Here is a 12,027-nt window from a genome sequence, read left to right as displayed (position 1 = left end):
GTAACATAGAGAGGGGCCCAGGAACATGAAGATTTCCAAACTCATTGTTCTCTTGCTGATCCTTCTGCTCTTTCATTTACGGAATAGACTCGGCCTCTTTCTCTCTGTACTGAGAGATGCCTTCCAGGATCCAGCAAGAAAGTGAAGGAGGGACAGCCACCTTGCTGCTACGATTGCATCCCATGTCCAGAGGGGAAGATTGCAAACCAGGAGGGTAAGAGAAATAAATAGATTAAATAGATCCAGACTCAGCACTAATAATTGAAAGGTGTTGTAAGGACGGCTGAATTTACTTTTCAAAAGAGATAATCTACTGTGTTTGTGATCCTGCCTCTTTGTGATCATTGCCTTTCAGATAGTTTAAATATGCTAATCAAATGAGAATGACCATGCATTCAGAGTAGTTCGATGGTATGTGGTTCAAAGCACTTCTTCTTCTTCTTCTTCTTCTTCTTCTTCTTCTTCTTCTTCTTCTTCTTCTTTGGCAAGACCCACAAAGCAGCTCCTTGTTAGAATAAAATTCACACTGACACAGAATCTTGGTTTAAGGCTATTGGGCAAAATTTTGGGACAACTTTATTGATTACAAAAATGTGAGTGGTATTGGCTGGGGCATTGGCAAAGGGCTATATCAGACCCCTTTGCAGGAAGTCAGTAAGGGTAAACCACCCAAAAAGGAAGCCACATCAGGGGAACCCACCTGCATCTCTCCTCGGTGTCCCCAGAGGCCTGCCATGGCCTTAGCCCCTCAAGTGGACTTCAGACAGGATCCAGGCCCTAGATTCCTTTAACAGAATACCCTTCGTCAATGGAGGGGCAGGAGATGGCTGACCTCCCCTCTTCCACAAATCAATGAGCCAATGGTCGCGCAGACCAGCCTGCAGTCCCGGGCTCAGGGCACCTCTCCCCATCGCCAGCCCCACAAGCTCGGGGGACAGCAGGGTGGCGGAGCGCGCCTTCCCGCTGTTCCATGACCTGGTTCTTCCAGCCCCGCACCTGGGGGGGAAATATATTTTTTTTCTTTATTCCCCCCCAAAAAAAACTAGGTGCGTCCTATGGGCCAGTGCGTCCTATGGGGCACAAAATACGGTACATGACCTGAAGCACTATTTCTGGGTTAGCAGAGTCTGTAACTTGAAGCGCATGTAACCTGAAGCGCATGTAACCTGAGGTAGGTAAAGGTAAAGGTACCCCTGCCCATACGGGCCAGTCTTGACAGACTCTGGGGTTGGTGCGCCCATCTCACTCAAGAGGCCGGGGGCCAGCGCTGTCCGGAGACACTTCCGGGTCACGTGGCCAGCGTGACAAAGCTGCATCTGGCGAGCCAGCGCAGCACACGGAAACGCCGTTTACCTTCCCGCCAGTAAGCGGTCCCTATTTATCTACTTATCCCGGGGGTGCTTTCGAACTGCTAGGTTGGCAGGCTCTGGGACCGAGCAGCAGGAGCGCACCCCACCACGGGGATTCGAACTGCCGACCATTCGATCGGCAAGCCCTAGGCGCTGAGGCTTTTACCCACAGCGCCACCCGCGTCCCGTAACCTGAGGTACCACTGTACTTTTCCCCTCACGGTCTCATGTGGTTCATTGGCATATCCATGACATAGAGAAAGCTTAGATTGCAACAATACCACATTACAGAGCATCAGGCAGTACTAAACATGTGCTTTGATTTAAACAGAGGTCTTTTCTTCTCAGACAGAAAGTAAACATTTCAGCAAGCTAAAATATATGACCTAATATTTTTTTCCCCCACCAGATGTGAATGACTGTCATAAATGCCCAGACAAAGACTATCCAAGCAAGAACCGGGATGCATGTCTACCCAAGGATATCAGCTTCTTGTCTTACGAAGAACCTTTGGGCATCAGTTTAGCCGGTTTCTCTCTTTTCCTTTCCTTGATAACAGCTCTGGTACTAGGTATATTTATGAAACACCATGACACACCCATTGTCATTGCAAACAACCGAAACCTCACCTACGCTCTGCTCATCTCTCTCCTACTCTGCTTCCTTTGTGCATTGCTCTTCATTGGCCGACCTGAGAAGGTGACCTGCCTCCTCCGGCAAACAGCTTTTGGTATCATCTTCTCAACCGCTGTTTCTTGTGTCCTGGCAAAAACCTTCACGGTGGTTTTGGCCTTCATGGCTACAAAACCAGAATCCAGAATGAGGAAATGGGTGGGCAAAGGACTAGGCCACTCCATTCTCCTTTTCTGCTCCATTGTTCAAGCAGGCATATGCACTGTGTGGCTGGCAACCTCTCCCCCATACCCAGATGTGGACATGTACTCAGTGATGGAAGAAATCATACTAGAATGTAATGAAGGGTCTGTGGCCATGTTTTACTGTGTCCTCATCTACATGAGCTGCCTGGCCACTGTAAGTTTTGCTGTGGCTTTCCTCGCCAGGAAGTTACCAGACAGTTTCAACGAAGCCAAGTTTATCACTTTCAGCATGTTGGTCTTCTGCAGTGTTTGGCTGTCCTTTATTCCCTCCTACCTGAGCACCAAGGGAAAATATATGGTAGCTGTGGAGATCTTCTCCATCTTAGCCTCCGGTGGTGGGTTGCTGGGTTGCATCTTCTTCCCCAAATGTTATATAATCATTCTGAGGCCTGAGCTCAACAATAGGGAACAGCTAATAAGGAAGAAAAATTAAAGAAATGTGAAACCTGTCATCTGCTGTATTTTGTGGTTTCTCTGTGTTTACAATAGAATAGTTGGAAATATAAGTTCAGCTGCTCCCTTTTACAATTTTTTCTAGACTCCAAATTCCCATAGTTGAAATTTCCTTTGTAAAATTGACTTATTTGCTTTGAGGAAGACAATCATACATTTGTTGTTGTTTAGTCGTGGCCGACTCTTCGTGACCCCATGGACCAGAGCACACCAGGCACTTCTGTCTTCCACTTCTGCCTCCCGCAGTTTGGTCAGACTCATGTTTGTAGCTTCGAGAAGACCGTCCAACCATCTTGTCCTCTGTCGTCCCCTTCTCCTTGTGCCCTCAATCTTTCACAACATCAGGGTCTTTTCCAGGGAGTCTTCTCTTCTCATGAGGTGGCCAAAGTATTGGAGCCTCAGCTTCACAATATGTCCTTCCAGTGAGCACACAGGGCTGATTTCCTGAAGAATGGATACGTTTGATCTGTTTGCAGTCCATGGGACTCTCAACAGTCTCCTCCAGCACCATAATTCAAAAGCATCAATTCTTTGGCGATCAGCCTTCTTTATGGTCCAGCTCTCACTTCCATATATCACTACTGGGAAAAACACTATTCTCTTGTAGCATGTGTTGACAAGGTAACAGAGCAATTCTTGTCAAAATATACATGTAAGCAAATCTGTATCTAGCCTTAATTCTCACAGCTTTAAGCAAAATGTGAAACTGTACTATTGCAGGCCATGGAATATTCAAGTATTCATTTATGGTCTATTGTTCTGTACTGCTCACAGTCAAATTTCATCATCAACCTATCCATAAGATTGTAGAAATGTAAGATGATCCTCTTGAGTCAGGCCAATGGCCCATCCTTATACAGCAGCCTGTACTCTCACTGACCAACCAGATTCCTGTGGGTAATAGAAATACTTTATTGTTTACAGTGAGATTAAACCTTCAAGCCGTATCCAAAAGCAAATGCAGTGTCTCCACCATTCCTTCCTATGGCAGTGAGTTCCATAGATTATCTATGTACTGGGAAATAACATACCCCCCATTGAATTGGGTTCCCTCCCCCCAAGATTTTGTCTGAATCAGGTCTCCTTGGTGAAATTCAGAGAACTAGATAAGAAAATGTGAATGATTTCTGCCCTGTTGCTTGGAAAAGATGGCAAGAAAGAACCATGCACAGTTCACTGGGTAAAGCATTTGACAAAGCCACAACTGAAACGTTTTATTTTCACCAACGCAAGTGATGGATCAGAACACTATATTCTTAACACAAATATGTATTGTATTTGTGGAACGTATATTTTTGGACTTTCCACTGAATGTTGGCATCCTTCAGCAAATGTTTGATGAGCAGATAAAATTGATTAGACCTAACCATGATGAATGGAGAATACAAGTAAACCAGAGCTTAATCAGATTGAAAGTAGTATCAAAGAGGACAAAGAGACTTCAGGTTGCATGTGTATTCCCATAATGGACCTCAGCTTTCTAGAATCCAGGCTTAACCTCTGAATTATACCTCCTGTTATACAGCTCTTAAGGGCACAAAGCACAGCTTTCTCTTAATTTCAACCATAAACCAGAGCCTACCTTGCCAGCTTGTGCTCATTTTTCTGGACGCAAGGCCCATTAAATCTTAAAACACTTATTTCTGAGTAGACATCTGTACTGTTATACAGCAAGCTAACTATGCTTGTTAATGAGTGTCTATAAGATTATGCCCCCCTTGCAGAAGGTCCAGGTATTCAAGTGGTGACAGGAATGGACAGAAGTAGGGCAAATAATGATGATAATAATAGTAAAATTTTTATTATTTATAACCCACCCATCTGGCTGGGTTTCCCCAGCCACTTTGGGTGGCTTACAGCAGATATAAAAACACTGTAAAACATATTATTTCTTATCTTGCTCTCTGCTTTCCGTCCCCCTAGTGCAGGGATGGGAAGCCTATAGCCCTCCCGATATTGCTAGACTACAGCCCTCATCATCGCTGACCATTTTCCATACTGACTGGGGTTGGTGTGTTTTGGAATCCATCAGCATATGAAGTGCCACCCATCCCCAAGCCCTGCCCTAGCCGAAATGAAGCAGAATACATATTTAAAAAATAAAATGCATAAGTTTGCAGAAGAAGCCAGAGACATCAGCATCACTGAATGCATTTGGACGCAGAATTAAAATTCACCAAAGAGCTGGAAAGTCAGGCTCAGCAACTTTGGGAATCTTATCCACCCTCAGCTGCATCTGGGTGAATTGTGAGGTCCTCTCCAGAGTCACAGAGGCATTCGCCCATGGGGGTGTGGGCAAACGTGTGTGCCCAGGCCATTGCGGAAGGAGGCTGAGAGGAAGGGGACACAACTGTGAGCCCCCAGCACAGCCAAGAGTGGCCATTGCACACATACCACATGGCTGGTGTGAATCCAGGTCCACTCAGCCAAATTCCAAGATGCTGACCACACCATGCTAATTTTGGAGTCTTCTATCAGCAACACTCTCATTTTCTCAGCCATTTTCCAGGATCACTGTCTTTCAGATTCACCCATGTTCTTTCTGCTAGGTCACTTGGCTTTCCTGGACCTCTGCCTATCCTCCTTTGCCATCCCAAGATCTCTCTTGGATTTCCTTGCCCAACATCAGATCATCTCCTTCCAGAGCTGCATGGCACAAATCTTCTTTCTCCATGTGTTTGTAGGCAGTGAGATGCTCCTGCTGGTAGCCATGGCAATTGACCACTATGTGGCCATTTCCCATCTCCTCCGTTATGCTTCATGAGCCGGCCTCATTGCATGGCACTTCTCCTTGCCTCCTAGGCTAGTGGGCTCCTCCATGGCACTGTGCAATTGGGTTTCATCATTAATGTGCCTTTCTGTGGGCAAAATCAAGTGGACAGCTTCTTCTGGGACCTCTCCATGGTCATCAGGTTGGCTTGCATGGACACAAATCCCTTGGAAGTCATGATGGTCACCAACAGTGGAATTTTGTCACTAGTTTCTTTTATTGGGCTGCTCATCTCATATGGATTCATTCTCTACACAATCCACTCCAGCGTTCCCTCTGAAGGGACCACCAAGGCAGCCTCCACATGCACCTCTCACCTCATTGTGGTCACCATGTATTTGGGCCATGTTTGTTTATTTACCTGCCTCCATCAGCCCAGTTCATGATCGATAAAGTGATTTCTGTCGTCTGTATCTGTGTCACCCCGTTGCAAAACCCAACCATATATGCTTTGAAGGAGAAGGAGAAGGAAGTCATTCTTTATATTGCACACTTTGGAACAATAGACTTTGCTTGGGACAAGTTCAGGAAAGACAGGCACAGATCGTTCGTCCCATTATGGGGTGAGATACGCAGTGTGATCCGGAATTTTCAGGGTTTGAGTGGTGGGTGGAAAGACTGTCAGGGTCTATTTCATGACCATGTTCCCTTCAGAAGCTACTGCTTAACAGCTGGTTTGGGGGAGAATTTGATCCAGCTGGTTTCATGGTGCTCCTATGCAAGCAGCACCCATCGGGATTCAATTCCTGTTCTCAGTTGGGGGCGGAGGAAGGGGACAAATCATCTCCTTTTTTAATACATGAAATAACACAAAAAATATAAATTAAACTTTGATTGCTGTGCACGGATTGCATTTTTAGTATAGATTTGTGTGTTATGCTATAATAACATATTCCCTTTATTCAAAAACAATTGCCTCTCCATATCCAGGGAGAGTTTTCTGTCTAAACAGCCACAGGTTCCCTGAACCTGCAGTTGCCAGTTTGTTACAGCCAGGATATTTAATTATTAATCACCCATCCTTCACCCTATTAAAAACAGTTTAAAACAACATTAGACAATCTTTCAGGTTTCTAGGTCCCAGGCTATACAGAGCTTAAGCACCAGTACCTGGTGAAGTCATATGGGTAATGGGTGCAGAAAATGGCACAAATATGAAGGCTTTACACAGTTCCATCACCCTCAATCTGGGGTGACCAACCAGGCAGGACTCAAGGTAATTTTGTGTGCAGGTAGAGCTAATGGGGTACCCAGAATACATCACTCATTCGGTACTTAGTGAGGCGCTACTTCACCCAACACTTGAAGACTGGGATTATACCCAATGGCTTACCCACCAAAAGTTTTGACGTTTTGCTATTAGGAAGGCAAAACCTCCAGGCCAGCCAATTTGTCTACAGGCAAATTCCTTCCCAGCTCCGAATATGGCACCCGTAAGCAACCATAGTAAGGTCAGCAGGCAGAAGTAAAATAAGGTGGTTAAACGGAATGACGCTTTGGGAGAAAACCTGTGTTAGATCATGACCTGAAAAGGAAAATACATTTTATAAGCATGATAATTAATTGACCTGAATTGTGAATGGAAGTAAAAAGGGAGGGTGGGAGGGTGTCGCTCTTCACCCAGCCGTGCTGTGAGAGCCTCCTGCAACTGCCTTTTTAAGCCTCACTGCCAGGCCAGACGAGACAGCAGCCAATAGCCACAGCCAGCAATGCACTGCCCTCCAAACAGTTGCCTTTGAATTGAGAATGGTGATTTTAGTGGTTTTGCTGCTGGAACTGTTTTCTTACAAAGTATGTCAGGCTCACTTAGAGAAATGCAGACTCCAAGGTCCACACAGTCCACTTCACATGTATCATCAGCCAGGAGAGTTCCTCATTGGTGGCATTGTTTCCCATGGTGGCTTCATCGCCTCTCCAGCAACATTCACTGAGGAACCCCCACCAGTGCTGCCTGAAGAGCTTGTGTAAGAACTAAGCCACTCATTTATTACAGCAGAGGAATGATCAAACCTAGAGTTTGATCATTCTTCTAATTTACCTGGGGGAAACCACTTTAGATTTGAATAGGACTTTTGGTGAGGCAAAAAATTTCAGGAATCTCTTGTGAATTAAGACAATACGGGGTAAATTCCAATTTCTGGATAGGGAAATGAATAGAAATGTATTGAGAAAGATGTATATTTGTGTGTCTGGGAGAACCCCTTTGAATAGCCAATATTGATAGACTTTATCTGAACTAGAGTATTACTAAGAATGAATTTTTAAAAACCTGTTCTGAAACTGAAGGTTCTTATGATTTCATTTTTTGATCTTACGCTACTGTTTGTTTCATCACTGAAAGGTACTTATTAAGAAGTATAGAATGCAGTGAATTCCAAGACCATCACTGCCTCATGAAAATGAGGACATTACAGGGAGAGACCAGAGATGTTGTAATAGTCAGAAAAAGACTTCAGGTGTGTAAGGGAAAAACTCCAGTTACTCCACATTAGCAGTTCTGATCACTACAATTTCAGAAGGATATTGGCAAGTTGGAACATGTACAGGGGAGGGCAACAAAGATGATCTGGAAACCAAGCCTTATGAGGAGCGGTTGAGGGAGTTTGGTATGTTAGTTATGATGAGACTGGGGGGAAATATGATAGCCATTTTCAAATATCTCAAGGGCTGTCACCAGGTAGATGGAACACGCTTGTTTTCTCTTGCTCCAAATCAGGGTATTCAAGTTACAAGATAGGAGATTTGAACTAAACATCAAAAATAACTTTCTATTCATAAGAGCTGTTCAACAGTAGAGCAGACTGAGAGTTAACCCCACTGAACGCAGTATGACTAACTACTGCGTTGATATTGAAAAGGAAATAACTGTTGATGTTCCTACTGAAACAGTTTGCAACTCTCATTCTAGGGTGGTGCCTAAGCATTACCAGCATATCGTGGCCTTGGCATTTGCAGTCAAGCAGATCAACGAAGACCCTCACATCCTACCCAACATCACCTTGGGCTTCCGCTTATATGACAGCTATATCAGTGCAAGGAGCACATATCTTGCCACGCTGCTGCTTTTATCCATGGTGGAGAAATTTGTCCTTATTATATATGTGATGTTGAAAGTTATCTGGCAGCGGTCATTGGGGGACTGGATTCTGAAATCTCTTTTTATGTGGCTACTGTTTTGGATATCTATAAGATTCTGCAGGTAGGACACCTATGTACAATACCTCTATTAGCTTGCATAGAGAAAGAGGCAGGTTCCTTGGCATCAGTTCAGGGTGTATCAGCAGTTCAGGAAGAAGCTGAAATTGGAAGGAGAACCATTAAAACCACCTTGAGATGCTTGGAAAATAAAGGTAGTACATAATTATAATAGGAAGGAAGGAAGGAAGGAAGGAAGGAAGGAAGGAAGGAAGGAAGGAACCTGAATAAGGGGAAAGGTTGCAATACGCGAAAGATGAAATTGGAAGAAGAACCATGTACACCACCTTGAGATCCTTGGAACATAAACACGGTACATAATTATAATAGAAGAAAGAAAGAAAGAAAGAAAGAAAGAAAGAAAGAAAGAAAGAAAGAAAGAAAGAAAGAAAGAAAGAAACCTGAATAAGGGGAAAGGTTGTAATACCAGAAAAAAAAATATGTCACTCCCCCTGTCTGACACATACTTCTACACCACTGATATCCCAAAGCCTCTGATGGGAGAGTGGGCTTCTACCTCACCAGCGGTTTTTAGTTATGTAGCAATTTCTGCTTAGTGAGGAGGGTATCCAAATTGAGTTGCTGTTGGAAACGGGAAATTGCTTGCAATTTTTACATAGCCAGATAATGTCTAGGTGAACTGCTGTTTGGGGCATGGTATGTAAAAGTAGTTAGCAGCTGATTCACTAGTGAAATAAATGTTCATAAATAAAGTCTGAGAAGAATCAGCACAGTTTGCTCTGTGATGGGGCATGTGCATCATGAAGAAGAAAGACGAAACTCCAGAGAAGAAATGTGCATCTAACCCAAGTTGCAATTCTGACAAATCCAGATAATGTCTAGAAAATCTGCTGTTTGGGGCATGATATGTTCCCCCATTCAGTTTTATCTATTGTACAAGACCCTGCCAAATTTTACAATGACATAAAAAAAATCTTTGTTTTGTTTTTTAATAATAATAAAAATAATTTATTTATACCCCACCCATCTGGCTGGGTTTTCTCCAACCACTCTAGGCAGCTTCCAACAAAATATTAAAATACAATCGTCCATCAAACATTAAAAGCTTTTACTAAACAGTAAAATAGACACAATGACAATGCCCTGCTTTTGTCATCAAAGTGTCAACAAGATTTATAAATAAAATAAAACAAACCAAACACAGTGCCCCTCTCCAGTCATCAAATCAAAGGTTTGAAAACCACAAATGGGAGACAATCACAGTTTTCAGCCCATCTGCATGTTTGTCTTTTGTATATGTAAGAGAGAGCCACACAAACCCTGAAACATTGGCAAAGGCCATATTTGACTAACAGGGTTCTCCACATAATGATTTTGAATACTGTGAAAGAACTCTACTTTGTCTCTTCTCTTCCTCCATTTACTTTTTAGCTCATTTATGGCTCTGCTCCAGTGATGAATGATAAAAGCCCAGGGCTTCCCTTCTACCAGATGGCAGCCTCGGACGCCCTTCAGTATGAGGGAATTCTCTCTTTGCTTCTGCATTTCAGGTGGACGTGGATTGGAGTCATTGCAACAGACAATGAAAATGGAGAAAGATTTGTGCAAACTATTTCTCCCATGTTTACCAACAGTGGTGTCTGCTTTGCATTCCTAGAAAGAATCCCCGATTTCAGTTTTATTTCTGAAATGTATGGCTTGCTAGAACGGGCGGCCAATATACAAGACAAAATATTTAGCAGCAAAGCTAACGTAGTGGTGACCTCTGGAGAGTCTTATTCCATGGCAAATTTCAGATGGCTTCAATACCTATCAAAACATGATGACTTGATTAATAATGTAAAAAGTAAAGTATGGATAGTAACGGCCCAGGTTGAGTTCGCATCATTTGTCTTTCAAAGGAATTGGGATTCAGGAGTATTCAATGGTGCTATAGCCTTTGAAATTCACTTCAGAAACCCACCAGGATTTCATCAGTATGTTGTACACAGAAACCCTTCCAGCACAGATGGGGACGGTTTTATCAGAGACTTCTGGCAACAGGCCTTTGAATGTGTATTCCCAGATATCACTACAGACAAGGTGGAGGGGAATATTTGCACCGGAGAGGAGAAGCTGGAGAACCTTCCTGGATCATTTTTTGAAATGAGCATGACCGGCCACAGTTACAGCATCCACAGTGCTGTTTATGCCATGGCCCATGCTTTACATGCCATGTCCACATCCAGACTCAGACACAGAGGAATGGTGTGTGGAGGGAGAGGGAAGAAACTGAATCCACAGTTTTGGCAGGTAAAGTTTGTACATCCTCAAGAGTGAGAGCTCTGTTGCTTCCTCATAATCAGAGTTGTGCCCAACACTGGGGGAGGGGGAGTGCATGACATCACAGTTGACCTATCATCCCCCCTCCCCAACGTCTTACCTTCATGAAAGGGATGCACTAGGGCAAAGATGCTTCATTCTGGATAGTTGGGGAGGTCTTGGTGTGATCAAAGCATGTGTCTGGGTAGAGCTAGGCTTGGTACGATTCTTGCCACTGGTCCCTCCTGCCCCAGAGCTCTTGGGCTTCTGGCCCTTCCTCCAATTCTTCTGCAGGTAGCCTTCTTTCTCACACTTCCTGCAATTTCACTCCTCCAAGGCTGCATTTTGTGATTAGTGCAAATCACACAGTCTTTTTGTGAGGAAGCGTGAGAACTGGTTAAAGCCCTATCTGTATGTATTATGTGATTTACCTTCACATTTGCCTGTTTTCTCTTGGAGCTGGAAGAGAGAGAGTCCATGTCCATGTAATATAGTGTAAATAAAGAGTCGTTTATAACTATGATGCTTCATTCTTCTTGCTGTGTTAAGCCAGAAGATTAGTGTGCATAAACCAAGCTGGTTTATGCTGCTGGAGTGTCATGGAGAGGGAGGGGGTGCCTTTTCCAGAGCAATGCTCACCGGAGGACGCTCACAGAAATGGGGGGGGGGGGCTGCTGATAGCCTGGAGGGTTCTCCCAACAGTCTTCAGTCTGGCACATCCTTTTGAGGATTACGGTTTTATTTTGGAAATATTATATGGCACTGGGCACCCACCCCACCCCACTCTGTTGAATATTTATGGGTTCACAAAATGCTGTCACCTTAGTCTTTCCTCTCAGAGTTCAAACATTTGGGCAGAGTCCAGAAATGAATCTATAATTCTGCTGACAGAGAAGAAGGCACTGATATGATTTTTTCCTAGATGATTCCCCACATATTGTGCCGCTTGCAAATCTGGACTACGTAATTGCAGTATACCCCCAGAGGAAAGGGAAATGATGGTTGTGTCCTATTTTGAGTGGTTCCTGCCCTGTATTTGAGGAGAAAGCATTTGTATGAGAGAAGCCTTGCAGCCCATTGAGATCTGCATTCACAGAAAGGAAGTAGTGGTCATAGTCAA

The 12,027-nt window shown here is 43.9% G+C and overlaps 1 protein-coding gene across 1 annotated transcript in view; it reads left to right on the top strand.

Moving 5' to 3' along the window:
- LOC309326571 (vomeronasal type-2 receptor 26-like) overlaps nucleotides 1–2,794 on the top strand; it is a gene marked incomplete at its 3' end in the record, with an annotated part of 37,398 nt that extends 34,604 nt beyond the window's left edge. The window contains exons 5-6 of the mRNA XM_081835416.1: nucleotides 88–214; nucleotides 1,759–2,794. Of these exons, the coding sequence (XP_081691542.1) occupies nucleotides 88–214; nucleotides 1,759–2,660 (1,029 nt within the window). The remainder of the gene's footprint in view (nucleotides 1–87; nucleotides 215–1,758) is intronic.
- Nucleotides 2,795–12,027: the final 9,233 nt, after the last annotated feature.

Source organism: Podarcis erhardii (genome assembly GCF_964252035.2).
Source record: "Podarcis erhardii genome assembly, chromosome: 13".
Lineage (NCBI taxonomy): Eukaryota > Metazoa > Chordata > Lepidosauria > Squamata > Lacertidae > Podarcis > Podarcis erhardii.
This window is presented reverse-complemented; position numbering and strand designations above follow the sequence as displayed.